General features: G+C 34.7%; 2 protein-coding genes across 2 annotated transcripts; one reads left to right on the top strand and one right to left on the bottom strand.

The window, feature by feature from the left end:
• Positions 1 to 894: 894 nt before the first annotated feature.
• LOC127090896 (1-acyl-sn-glycerol-3-phosphate acyltransferase BAT2, chloroplastic) lies at positions 895 to 5,589 on the bottom strand. Its single transcript, XM_051029423.1, has 5 exons — positions 5,329 to 5,589; positions 4,847 to 5,253; positions 4,647 to 4,748; positions 1,331 to 1,622; positions 895 to 1,180 (listed from the first exon to the last, which is right to left on the bottom strand). Exons 1-4 carry the CDS (start codon positions 5,558 to 5,560, stop codon positions 1,410 to 1,412), a joined length of 954 nt encoding a protein of 317 aa, XP_050885380.1. The 5' UTR covers positions 5,561 to 5,589; the 3' UTR covers positions 895 to 1,180; positions 1,331 to 1,409.
• A 167-nt stretch (positions 5,590 to 5,756) lies between these two features.
• On the top strand, positions 5,757 to 13,548 carry LOC127091003 (nucleoid-associated protein At4g30620, chloroplastic). Its single transcript, XM_051029529.1, has 7 exons — positions 5,757 to 5,944; positions 6,013 to 6,143; positions 10,380 to 10,480; positions 10,908 to 10,947; positions 11,300 to 11,371; positions 12,812 to 12,868; positions 12,943 to 13,548. Exons 1-7 carry the CDS (start codon positions 5,854 to 5,856, stop codon positions 13,015 to 13,017), a joined length of 567 nt encoding a protein of 188 aa, XP_050885486.1. The 5' UTR covers positions 5,757 to 5,853; the 3' UTR covers positions 13,018 to 13,548.
• Positions 13,549 to 13,846: the final 298 nt, after the last annotated feature.

The raw sequence follows: 13,846 nt of genomic DNA, 5'->3' as shown, positions 1-13,846 counted from the left end.
ATGTAGTGTCAATGACGGTTTTATCAACTGGACGCAGAACAAAGTCACAAACGTCGTTACATAAATTGGATAAGTTCTTTCTGCATAACAAGTAATCATTCCTCATCGTGTAAAGCATCATATATCATTTTAGATTCAATATGAGAAATGAATGTAGATAATTATAAAAATTATTAATCTGAGATCTTGTGCTTACACCTCTTTTGATATCTAAGAGTATTTGATCCAATGGATGATCTTTTGCTATCGTCCAAACTTGAGATCTCTTGTTTGTCATGCTCATGTGAATTTTCCTCTTTATCTTCATCCCAAATATTTAAAAACAAATACGATCAGAGGTTTATTCGTAAATGCACTTTTAAATGCACCATATTTTTACAAATTTCACCATATTCATAATATTTTATTTTTTTATATATGCCATAACAAATATCGATATTAACTTATCTTCATTTTTGTTCCTGGTTCACTAAAATTTAAAAACACATATCCGAAAAATATACAAAGATATATTTTCAAATTAAATTTAGTCATAGATTCGAAACACAATTAAAAGACGAAAAAAATTATGTGAATTGAATACGTTCGAAGATACATCTCCGGATTTTATGAGTAACAATTCCAAAAAATTGCAAATTATAAGTAATCTGACACATTGCCCAGTTTAATATTTCAAAAATATTATTTTATTTATTAATTATTAACTATATTAAATAATATTATTTAAATCTAAAATTTATTTCTAACCTTTCAACGTAGAATTAAAAACTTAAATCTAAATGACATCTTGTTAATGCTAATACACGCAGAAAATTCAAACCCCGATTTTTAATTAACGGAACTTCTTAAGAATAACATTTCTTTTAAGAAAGTAACATTCATAAGCCGGAAACGAAAACCAACTGGCTGATTTATCATATACTAAAAACCTGTTAAGCAGTTCATACATAAAAATTAGTTGCAAAACTGTGAAATTTGAATATCAATATTATCCATTTCTAACACTTGGACCGCCATTGCAATCAACCCTTTGTTGATCAGCAGATCCAAGGATCAGCCTCCATCCTCCCTACGGAAAGAAAAACATGGAGGAACCAATATGACTGAACAAAAATTGAATTCAACGCCTGAAGAGCTGCAAACTCATGAATCAAAATAGTTCCACCGAAGCAAAGCATGACTGCACCACAGGAAGTAACAGAAGTGTTTAGTATGAACAAGATAACTAAATTCATTTCACCTTCCGCACACAAAACTAAAAATCAAAACTGTGATCCTATAACAGTTATGAAATTTACTTGCTACAATGTACTAGATTCAGGCATTTTACCTTTTCAATTCGATCCAAGGCACAAGAAGTTTGATCCTCATGTAATAGAAATTTTCAGAAACATTTTGCACTACATTTTTCAGGCTTGAGTCAGCACACTTGCGATTCTATTTCTAGCTTCTTTGCATAACACGTCAGGATCATTACCATCTATAGGTTTATGTATAACAACTTTCACGAAACCTGAGTTAACAATACCCTCCCTTCCTGTAGGCATAATTTGGCCAGTTCCAATAAGAGTAATTGGTACCACTGGTACTTTAGTCTTTGCAGCAATGCTGAAAGCTCCCTTCTGTACATCCCCAAGGGAAAGATTAAAGTGTACAATTAGTTAATCTAAATGAAATCTCTACTAGAAATAAATACACACAGAAAAATAGAAGACTTGAAAATAATAGATCACAATTTGAATATACTACTTAGTAAAGCTGCTCCCTAAGCAAGGTTGTTACAATCGGACTTTAACTTGTAAAATCATCCGATTTCACAATTCACGTATATAGATTTCTAGTTAAATCACTTGTAAAATCAAATCTGTATAAAATCGGAGTTGAGCCAGTTTACCCTAGTTAACACGTAGTAAACTCTGAAACTGGACAAAATCAGAAGCAATTTTACCCGATTTTACTTAATTTAGAAGAAATTAACTCGTTTTTTTATTGGATAGTTTTAACTTTGGAAAATTTTAGAAACTTATGAAACTCTTGTTTTTCTTAAAGATTGTTTTAATGTATTAAGGATTTTGAGAGGTGAATTATGTAGTTTGATACAAAGGTATCAACATGATACTTTACTATGGTGACTTGGCATATTTTTGCTTTAGAATTAAGTTACATTTTGAATTATTGATGCATTTATAGTATTATATAAATATATGTCTTGTCTATAATTATTTTAATATAAGGTAAACACGAGTTTACGAGTCGATTCCACCTACGTGAAAAGAGTTGACGGAAAAACACGAGTTTGACAACTTTGGTCCTAAGCATGTCATTCCTATGTGAAGACAGGAAGAAAGAAAAGCAGCTAGTGAAGCACGAAAACCAGACACAGCAGGCACACACCGACATCGCTAATGTAAAAAACAGCCTATTTTTCTATTTTCTTCTTCCAAAAAGACCCTTTTATTTGAAATTTCTCCATCTATCACTTCTCGTTACTATTACCAACCGACTCATGAAAGTTTCTTTTTCAATAAACTTACAGTTAGTTTGTGTAAATGAGTGTACTTATAAACATTGAAAACCAACTTACAATAATTCACAAATAGAGACAAGTACAAAAAGTTGAGAAGAAAATTAAAACATGTTGTGCCCGTCTGCACACTAGTATATTATAATTAAATAAAATATGAACATAATTTATAAAATATCTAAATTTAGAATAAAAATGTATATATGCATTTAAATTGAGCAATTCCTTTCATTATAAACAAAAAAAATAAGATATGATAATCTTTCAGCTTGATTTATCCAACTCCTATCGAAAAACAGAAAAATCATGTAATTAAGTTTTAAATCATCCTTGAATACCATAAAAGATGATGATGGTTGTATTTGAAAAGACATACATAAGCAAGATTTTTCCAACATCTAATTAAATCAATCCTTAAAAATTGCTAATGATATCATGGTCATTGCATTTATTTCTAGGTTGTGCACATTGTCTTCTTTCAACCTGTGAACCTACCCAATAGCACACTGGTTAAAGCTCTCAGAGTCTCACCCCAAATCACATAAACACGGGACCAATATGATGTCATCTCAGACAAAGTCGAACAAATATGATGTCATCCCAATTTGCTCTTTCACGCCAAACCAGCAGAATTGTGACTTCCGCATCAATAATAACCATTATCTTGTCTTATTTGATGCTTACTTAAAATTGAACCATACTGCATTCAATAATTTATATGCCTAGTGTGTAAACAAATGAATGTGATTGTTGTTGCCAAAATATGCTTAATTCAGTAAATTTGAATTAGGTATATCTATCTAAAGGGAAGGCATTGAGAAAGCATGGTAAAACAACAAAAAAGAAACGCTTTTTAATACTAACGACAAAGAGAATGAATTGAGATATCACATGCAATTTTTAATGAATGATTTAATCTCAACTCTTTGCTTTAATCCAATGGCCACTATTCAATCATCTCATCTCTCACAATAATACACTCCTCTTGATATTGTATAATATAAGATACAATTCATGCCTAGTCAGCATTGTCACGAGCCAGCAAGCCAATTTGCCTCCAAAAGCTTTACTGCCCTATATAAGAAGCGTCACACTTTGACATAGTCCATGTCATTCAAATTCCGATATGTCCCACCATACTACTTGTGTTGTATCTAGCAAAGTTTGTGGTTTATTAGCCCATCAAAGAGCCTTAGGGTTTTCCTTTAAGTCATAATTCTATCAGTATTCTTAGCATTTTAGGAGTAGGCTTGTAATAGTTGTGTTGGACTTCTTATGAAAGTTATGGGTAGTTATTTTTATTGGTGTCAGTTATGTATAGCAGTTATGGGTTATGTGTGTTCCTGTTTGAGAATAAATATAGAAAGAAAAGGAGAAAGTGTTTATGGGATAGTTTTTGAATGGTTGAAGGGAGAGACCAAGCTTTCGAATTCTTCGATGGGAGAGACCAGGACTCTCGAATTTTTGAATAGGAAATGTCTTGTAACATTAGACTATTTATTTCCTTAGTTTATTTGTGAATTGTGCATTCTCTTTAGTGTGTGTAGTCTTGTTCCTGTCAGTGTGGTCAATGGTGGATGGCAATCCGTGGCGGAGAATCAAAATCCCGCCATACCGGCTGCTTGGTGAAGTTGTTATCACAGATTATGGCGGAAAATCCGCCATGTATATCCAACATAGTGTCACCATGGCCGATATTTACCATTGCAACAAGCCTAAAAACCGCCATGTATATCTGACATAGTGCCGCCGTGGCGGATATTTGATAAGACTGGTTTATGTCGTAAAGGTATTAAACTATTTATTTCCTTAGTTTATGTTGAATTGTGCATTCTCTTTAGTGTGTATAATCTTGTTTCTGTTAAAAAGATATTTTGTCATCAAAAAAGGTTTGTTTCTACAATTAAATTGTATGTTTTTGGTACCAGGTTCTCACATTGTGCTAAGCTGGTACTTAACCTAATAAGGTGGTTTGTGTATTTAGGAAGAATAGGATTAATTATATGACGTAGTGTTATTAGTACATATGAAATATATTATTTCAATTTTACATTGTTACTGCTTTTCAATCCTTTGGCTATAATTTTGATACCTTATAACAGTAATCATGATAAAAACTCACCTTGAATGCACCTAACTTTCCATCTTTAGTGCGTGTTCCCTCCGGAAAGAAAAAAACAGAGGCACCTTTCTTGATGAGATCCATGCATTTTTTAAAACACTCCTATACATGAACAAGGAAAAACAATATCTTAAAATCAGGAAAAACATCAAAGACATTTAACCAAGATTAGGTGTGCAAAAACAATGGTGAAAGAATACCATCTGGCTCCGGCTGTCCATGCGCTTCAAAGGAATAACACCCAAAAGAAACATTGCCCACCCAATAACTGGAAAAAGGAATATCCCAGTCTTGCTTATGAATTTAAAGCTTCTTCCCAGAGTTAAGAGAGTATATATATCTAGAAAACTCTGATGATTGGAAACATAGACGGCAGGAGTATCTGGAGGCGGAAGATTCTCCAACCCTTCATATTCAATTTTGAAAAACGGGGTCACGGTGAGGGTAGCCCAGACTTTGGCAACAAAATAATGAAACTTTCTCCGGTAACGGTCAAACAGGAGCACAGATGGATGTCCAACCAACATCATCACAAAAAGAAATATAGCAGCAAAGGAAGTAATAGCGTAAAAACAAACTCCCCTAACTTTTGCTTCCAATTTGAGTTCTACAATAAATTCAACAACAACAATCACATAAAGTTTCAACCTAAACAAACAAGACATTTTATGTTATTACAAACCAGGTATCGAATAGCCTTCTCCTGCAGACCCGGCCGCGGTAATCTCGGATCTTACAATCACATCCCTGGGGAGTTTATTTTGAAGATTCAATTTGTAACAGTAACGAGAACCACCCAAGGCAATTTTGGGAGATAACGTAACAGTAACGGAACAGGCATATTTGGGTTTGGGTCGGGTTGGGAGGGTGGCGGAGAACAAGTGGTTTTGGCGTAAGAGAGAGAGTGAAGCCATTGATTAGGTTGGTGTTTAGAGTTTCTAGAGAGAGAAAGGGTTTATAGAGAGAGAGAAAAAACGTAGAAAACGAAGAACAAATGTGACAAGGGTAGAATGGTCTTTGTAAGAAAGCCTTGATTTAGGGTAATGTTAATTTGGGCATGTTAAAAAATTTAGAAATAGAAAATTTTCAATAAAAATATATTAAATTCCTATTAAATTGATCGTATTGCGGTGTCCTCTTGCTACAATCTTCCAGTTACATCTATCCCCGGCAGTCGGTTATCGCTGCTCCTTGGGTGTGGAAGGCAATGGCGTCGGTCGTCTCTCTCTCAAACGCAATCGGATTCTGTAGCAGCAAAAATCACAGTACCTTTTCATCAACTCTTCGCTCAGAAGGAGGTAATTGACTGTTTCTTTTCTCTTTAATTTTGAAATTAACTCGTTTATGAGAGAATTTGAATATGTAGTTGACATGAAGATTCTTTCGCGGCGCGGTTGTTCAAAAGTTGGACATGGCCAAAGATGTATTCGATCGTATGGATTATTTGGAGGGAGAAAAGATGGTAATGAGAAAAGTGATGATGATGCACCTTCTAAGGTTAGTTAACGCTGTTTTCTATTCACTCTTTTCGCTCCATCACTTTTATGTGATGAAACTGATACCATCACTTTTCTTTTATTGAATCTAAAAAACCAACTTTTTCTCTTATAAATTGGAATAATAGGAATAGGACCAGAGGGTGTAGTAATTGACACTTAAATTTGGATTCCTCAATTCTATCTTCTACTAAATATTTTTATATTTATGCCCCTATCTTTTTACTTTAATTTTAAATGTATTTACGGAACACATCTAAGAGTCGAAAGAAAATTTAGCCTAAACAAAAGTAAGACAGAATAGATGGAATAATATATGGAATGTGAGTTCAACAAAAAGAGAAACCTTTATAATTTAGAGGTGATCGTTAGAGGCCACATCATTCCATAAATCACGCGGTTTAAACATCTTGGGTGTATAATACAAAACAATGCGGAAATAGAAGATGATGTAAACCATCGAATTCAAGTTGGGTGAATGAAATGGTGAAGGGCATAAGAGGGTTTAATGTAACACAAAAGTACCGCTCAAGTTGAAGAATTTTTTTTATCAAACAACGATAAGACCTACGATTTTGTTCAATACATAATGTTAGACAATTAAGAATCAACACGAGGATGAAGTAAGTGTAGTAGAGATGAGGATCTTGCACTGGATGTGTGGTAAGACTAGACGAAATAAGATTAGAAATGACAGTATTAGAGAAAATGTTGGGGTATCATTTATAGTTAAAAAAATTGTGGCAAATAGACTAAGGGAGTTTGAGCATGTAGATAGAAGGCCTATAAATTATATTGTAAGAAGAGTAGATCAGATGAAGAGAAGTCAAATAATTTGAGGTAGAGGAAGCCCTAGAAAAACTATAAGCGAAATTATTAAAAAAGTCTCAAAATTAGTGAATTGAATAGAAATATGGTATTCAATATAAAATTATGACAAAATTTGATCCATATAGTCGATCTTACTTAGTGTGGTTAAGCTTGATTATTGTTGTTGACCTTGCTTTCATTGCAATATCTACCCACTCATCTTCCTTGTCTCAGATCAAAAACAAAATTTCTATAAGATCTGAAGAGCCTTGTTTTGAGCAAGCAATTTCATTTTCAAGGGTGTACTTTTTAACCTTCCAAGTTTCATGGTTTCAAATTCCGCTGCCAGTTTTTACTCCAACAATTGTTTGTCATCTAAATTGCCACCTATTATAATAATGTCGTTAGTAGATATGATCATGATGTATAGGGAAACTACTTGAACACACATATGAAAGTGGTTGAACAAATTCTGGTTTAGGTCTTCAATTCCCTCTCGATCATTACCACTTATAATATCATATTCACATATATCACAAGGTAAAATGACTATATTCAAAGATGATCATCTAAAGAATACAAAATGATTTGCTTCACAGCAAATCATGCTAAAATGCTGAATAGCCTTGTTAAAATTTTTTCGACCCAAACGCGAGGTGATTGCTTTAGACGGTACAATAATTTTTGTAACTTCATATAAGATCATACCCCCTGGGAGCAACAAATCTAGATGGTTGCTCCATATAAATATCTTTTTCTAAGCCTCCATAGACGTTTTGATATCAGCCATTGACAAGAAAAGGCAAACATAGGCCATTTTGGTAACAAGAGAGAAGGTATAATAAGTGTATTCTTTTGCGATCAATTGAGCTTTCAAATGATTCACCTGTCCATCAGATCCTACTTAAATAGCAAGGACCCATCGACAACCAACTGTAAATCTGTCAGGTGGAAGTGGAACAAGCTTTTATGTACCACTAAACTCTAATGCAGTTATTTCATCAATCACTACTTGACGTCAATCTGGATGGGATAATGCTTCTTGGAACGTCTTAAGATTTGAGATGATAGATATAGCAGAAACAAATGCATAGTTGGAAGGAGACAGGTGGTGATAACTAAAACAAGTATGAATAGGGTACGACTTAAAAGTAGAGTTTTTTCCTTTACAAATAGCAATAGGTAAGTCAACAGAAAGATTTGGTGGGACCGCAACAAGAGACAAAATTGGAATAGAACCCGAATCACCGCCAGGAAGTGGGGGCAATCTTGAACTAAATTGCCAAAAGCGGTCTGAGCCGCCTCTGGAATTTTAACATGTCGATGCTCATAAGTAACACCATAGTGATGCAACTCATGATTAATCTGTGACCGTGAAGGTCTTTGAGTGGAGATAAATGTCTCAAATAGAGGAATAGTTAGCATATGGGGAGTAACATTTGTCATAGAATCTGACGTAGTTGATGTTGCCAAGAAAGGTGTATATCCTCAAAAAAAAGTTACATTTGCGAGACATAAAAATGATTTGTAGACTGACAATAACACCAATATTCTTTTTGAACTTTGGAGTACCCCAAAAACACACTTAACAACTCATGCAAATAATTTATCACGACCACTAGAAAGATCATGAATAAAACCAGTGGATCCCGACACTTAAAGATGGACAACATATAGCCAGTCCTTAGAAAACAAGAGAGAATCTGGAATCTCATTATCCAATATTGAAGGTGATATGCGATTGATCAAATAACAGGCAGTGAGGATAGCGTAACCCCAAAATTTTAGAGGTGCGTGAGCGCTGTATCAACTAGTTGACGATGTTTCCGCGCAGTGACACCATTTTGTTGTGGTGTGTGTGGACAACTAGACTGGTGTGTGATACCATGAGAAGCCATGAATGAGTTGAACAGTGTAGAAAAGCAATCTTTGGCATTGTCACTTTGCAAAGTTCGAACCGTTCTCCCAATTTGAGTTTTATCCCTGAGCAGAAATGCGTTAAATAATTATGATCGATCCTTCAATGAAGTTATCCAAATACATCGTGGAAAATCATCAATGAAAAGGACTTAGTACTGATATCTCAAAATAGAAGGCACATGGCTAGGACCCCAAACATCAAAAAGCACAATATCAATGGAAATTTGGGTCTTCCTATTGGCATTACTGGGAAAAGACACCCAAACATGCTTGCCAACCTGACACAGTTCGCAATCAAGGGTCTTAAAATGTGAAAGTTGAGTAATCAAGACCTTTAACTTATCCAAACATGGATGACCTAAATGGCAATGAATGATATCTAGAGATGCAGAAACACCAGTAATAGTGGATGAATGATGATGAAGATGATAGGGACCATGCGATTCTGAATGATGATGAAGGTACTAGAAACCTTGTGATTCAGTTCTATTCCAACCGTCTTTCTCGTACTTAGGTCCTGTATAGAGAAAGAGTCTGAAGAAAATGTTATGGAACAATTGAGAGAGCGTGTAAGTTTATTGATTGAAATCAAATTAAAATGACCACCGGGTACGGGTAACACATAATTCCAGGATAGAGATGGAAACGATGAAACTTGACGAATTACCGACTACATGACTACATGATCAGAAGCCCCAAAATCTAAAACTCATGATCCTACATAGAGTTACTGGAAAACCGTAGAATTACCGAAATGAGCTAGGGTGGCGGGAGATAAAACCTATTAGACAGCCATCAAACAACAAACCAAAAAGCAAGTGCAAACTGTGAGACCCACAGCTGGATATGCACAACTGATGAAAAACACCTCTTTTTTAGCCTGAGAGTTGCACAATAGCAGATGCACAACGGATGAAAAATAATGACCAAATACCAAAAAGAATGCAGCAAGAGCTTCTATGACGCGATTGCAACGATTAAAAACTACACGACATCAAAGAAACCTCAAAACACCCTTCAAACATGGGATCCACGGGTTGTAAGTGGTCTCACCAGAATCAGGAAGAGGAGGCGACAACGGCGAAAACAGGTGGCAGGTCTCTGAAGGTGAGGCTTTTGCAAGAGTGCAGCAGGGGTCTGTTGCAATACTAAACAATTAAAAATGCTACATGAGTAAATTTCTCTCCAACCAAAGGCTTCAAATTACACAGGTTGTCATGTTAATGGAAAAATTTAGGCTCTTTATTTCATAAAACTTACTTGAAAGATGAGCACGTCTCAACATTCTTCAAATGGTTGTTCCATGAATCCCATGTGTTTTAATGTTCTGGGTCAAAACACCAAGTCATCTGGCTTTTTCTAGGGGTCTTTTACTTTTTGTCAATGGTTAAGATTTACTCATCTCATTCTCACAATATAGAATATACATAATGCTTTTCTATATTGTTGGTAGGTTTTGTGGATTTTGCCGACTAAGTGTGATATTAATAATTGGATTTCATTTTAGGCAGGAATTCTTGGAAACATGCAAAACCTCTTTGAGACTTTGAAGAAGGCACAAATGGTTGTCCAAGTTGAAGCAGTGAGGGTGCAGAAAGAACTTGCAGCGTATGGCTGTCTTTTTAAACAATTACAGATTTTCCAGTTGTTTTCCCGAATTATACTTATACAATGTTCGGATTTGACTTGTTACAAAAGTATATTTGAGAAGAAATAAAAAAATGAATAGGAAGAAAACTGACACAGCTGTAGCTAACTAACTAACAGAAGGGGGTGAGATGTCATGTTATAATTAGTAATGATTAGGAATTTGGGGAGTTGTTGAAGAAGTGAATTCTGTTTGGTACAATTGATGTAAGTTTGAATCAACCCTAGAACGCAGTGCATCATTAGTTCATTATGTCACCTTGACCAGATGCATTTAATAAAGTTTTCCCATCTTGTTTGATTCTGCAAGTTCTACCATTTCTTTTCTAATACAAGTCTATTGTAAAAGTTGTTCTAAATGATACATCGGTCTGGTTCTATTATGCAGGACTGAGTTTGATGGTTATTGTGAGGGTGAGTTAGTAAAGGTACGATTTTTGTGATGTATATGATTATGCCTCTTTTATGTTTTTCCTAGCAGAATTGGTTAGCCTTTAGTTTTTCCTTAAGTGTATGTTTGGATGTTGGATTTCGGAGGGGAAGGGAGGACTTATTTTTCTTTTCTAAAGTAACGAAGATTTAAAATTTAGAAGGGGTTTTTAACAGAAGCACGTCACTATTTAGATTTACTTGTACTTAATGTGAAAATGTTCTTCAACTCAACTCCTTGGTTTTTCTATACTTATATATCATGCAAAATTAGTGAATTACATTATCAATAGGTAGTATGTTAATTGGCATGTGTGGTTTTGTTTGTCAACTTTTAATTATGATTCTTAGGTAACTCTGACAGGAAACCAGCAACCCTTAAGGACAGAAATTACTGAGGCAGCTATGGAATTGGGATCAGAAGTAAGTAAACAATTAAACTGATATATTATCCTGTCAAATTATATATCAATAGCAAAACTATTAGATTGAAAGGGATTGAATGTTTAAAATAATAGTAAACACATATTCACTTACTCAGAGATAGCAGATACAAATTCTTGATTATTTCTTTTCATTATAAGAATGGAAATGAATCATGTCAATTTACTTATATTTATTTTTATTCCTTGCATGTCAAGGATGATGTTTTGGTTTGGAACTATATACCATTCATAAACAAATGGAGTTGAAATATCCAAGCGGAGAAACCAAAGTTTGGAATTTTAATAGGAGGGACCAATTAGAAAGTATGATGACCAAGATTTCTAGTTTGTCTCATGCGCCAATTGGTTATGGCCGTCCGCTAGCCGGGGGCAAGAGAACAAGAGACAGCTTTTAAGAGAAACAAGGTCTCTGGCTGTGTACTTTCACCTGCCCTTTGAATTGATAGTTTTTCTCTTTGAAAAGCCTTTGAATTGATAGTTAATTTTCCTAGATCATTAAGATTTGGTAGTGAACATTGAATGTCATAGAAATCTCGAAGTATTTTCTCTCTTAAAACTCTGTAGAAATCTGGAAGTTGCTGAATATTATGAAATCTAAAGGTTTAAACTGGGAAAATAGATTGAAAACTCGAGACTTCAGTGAGAAACAGAGATCGGTGACCCATGAAGTCCATATACTTCAACTTACGACCCTTCTAAGTGCAGAGTAAGTCATTTCAGTTGAGTCTCACACACAAAGATGCACATGTGTAGAACATGTTTAGATAAAATTAATCCTTGCTCATAATTAATGGTGGTATGAAGATATATAACTAATCAGAGACTTAATTATGATGGATTAGGGGTGTTGATTATGTTCTAGAACTAGGATGCATTGTGAATTATGGAATTAGAAGATTAAGGGGTAAAATGGAGATTTGACCGTAAAGCGTAATTTAAGGTTTATGGAAGAATACTTAAGTCACAAAAACATAATTATATCAATAAGGACGGCTTTGAAAGTTTAAAAGAGCAATTATAGAAAGTGGCACACCTAATGAAGGGCGTTTTAGTCATTTCACCAAAATTACATGTTATTTCAATTTAAAAAAATTCTACAATTTTTGTCTTATCGATAAGTATCTTTTGTAAATTGAAGTCATTATATTTTTTATAATAAATTATTTGACTATTTTTTATAAATATCCTGCAGTTATATAAGTGATCTCTTATTAACTTTTTTTGGTGTATTTAAATAGATATCATGAATTTTATAATTAATTATCCCGTAATATCACGCCTGTATCTGATCTTCATAGTCGATGACTTGTGCCTCAAAATGAAACAACCCCCCCACCCCCTGTATAAACTATAAACCAGACTATGTTCTTCAATGCTCAGCCAAGAGTATTTATTGTAAAATACATGTGTGTTGCAGAAACTATCGCTTTTAATCACTGAAGCATACAAGGAAGCACACCAGAAGAGTGTCCAGGTAAACATATCTATAAAATTTCATTTGCTTTTATGGTTGCTGAATTGAAAACATGGTTATTGTTTTGTTATTAGGCCATGAAGGAAAGGATGGATGGTCTTGCACAGAGCTTAGGAATGCCACCTGGGCTTAGTGAAGGGTTGAAATGATGATATTTTAAACAGAGATTGTAATATGACTCGGGCTCGTTAGTTGCAATCTGAGCTTCGCGCCATAGTTTTTAGGGATTTATCGGTACAAGACTATATGCTTCGTGTAAAGGCTCTAATTGACTCTTGCATTGGTAGGAGATTCAATTCCTTCACATCAATACATTGATGTTGTGCTTGAAGGTCTTTCCCATGAGTATGGACCAGTTATTTCAGGTTATAGAAAGCAAGTTTGAGTCTATTTAGCTTGAGGAAGTGGAGGCTCTGTTGCATGATCATGAATTGCGTTCTGAAAGATTCAAGAAGATCTTAATTATTGACAATGTTTCAATCAATCTCACTCAGTCAAAACCTGTTTTAGATTCTTTCTTTGGTACACATGATTTGAATGCACATAACATATGTATCCTTTTATGACTCTTCTTCTACACCTTCTAGCTATGGTTTTGGAAGAGGTGGACATACAAGCTATCATGGTGGTCGTGGTAGCCATGGTAATATGCAATGTCAAATTTGTTTCGAATTTGGACATATTGTCACTAATTGTTATCACGTAATCAACACTTTTATGAACCTATTCCTTATGAGTTTATGAGATATTCAACTTTCCAAAATGCCTATAATAACCCATATAGACCTAATGAGTTTCTTTATTGAACACCTAGATCTAACATGCAACTAGGGGTGGTAAAACGGGTTGTCCGCCCTGTCTCGTCTAAAACCCGCCAAAAAAGAAGCGGGGCGGGCATGCCCGTCAAGTTGAAATGGGCATGAAAATCTAGCCCGTCCCGCCAAGGTCGCGGGTTGACGGGCGGCGGGCTTGCCTACC

This window comes from Lathyrus oleraceus, chromosome 1 (assembly GCF_024323335.1).
Source record: "Lathyrus oleraceus cultivar Zhongwan6 chromosome 1, CAAS_Psat_ZW6_1.0, whole genome shotgun sequence".
NCBI lineage: Eukaryota > Viridiplantae > Streptophyta > Magnoliopsida > Fabales > Fabaceae > Lathyrus > Lathyrus oleraceus.
The sequence above is the reverse complement of the archived record's forward strand: the minus strand, read 5'-3'. Positions and strand labels throughout refer to the sequence as shown.

Coding starts and splice junctions, on each gene's coding strand:
- LOC127090896 (XM_051029423.1), bottom strand. CDS start 5,560: ATGGCTTCACTCTCTCTCTTACGCCAAAACCACTTGTTCTCCGCCACC. Junction 5,254..5,328: donor AGAAGGCTATTCGATACCTG/GTTTGTAATAAC, acceptor AATTTATTGTAG/AACTCAAATTGGAAGCAAAA. Junction 4,749..4,846: donor TGGACAGCCGGAGCCAGATG/GTATTCTTTCAC, acceptor GTTCATGTATAG/GAGTGTTTTAAAAAATGCAT.
- LOC127091003 (XM_051029529.1), top strand. CDS start 5,854: ATGGCGTCGGTCGTCTCTCTCTCAAACGCAATCGGATTCTGTAGCAGC. Junction 6,144..10,379: donor ATGATGATGCACCTTCTAAG/GTTAGTTAACGC, acceptor ATTTCATTTTAG/GCAGGAATTCTTGGAAACAT. Junction 10,481..10,907: donor GTGCAGAAAGAACTTGCAGC/GTATGGCTGTCT, acceptor TCTATTATGCAG/GACTGAGTTTGATGGTTATT.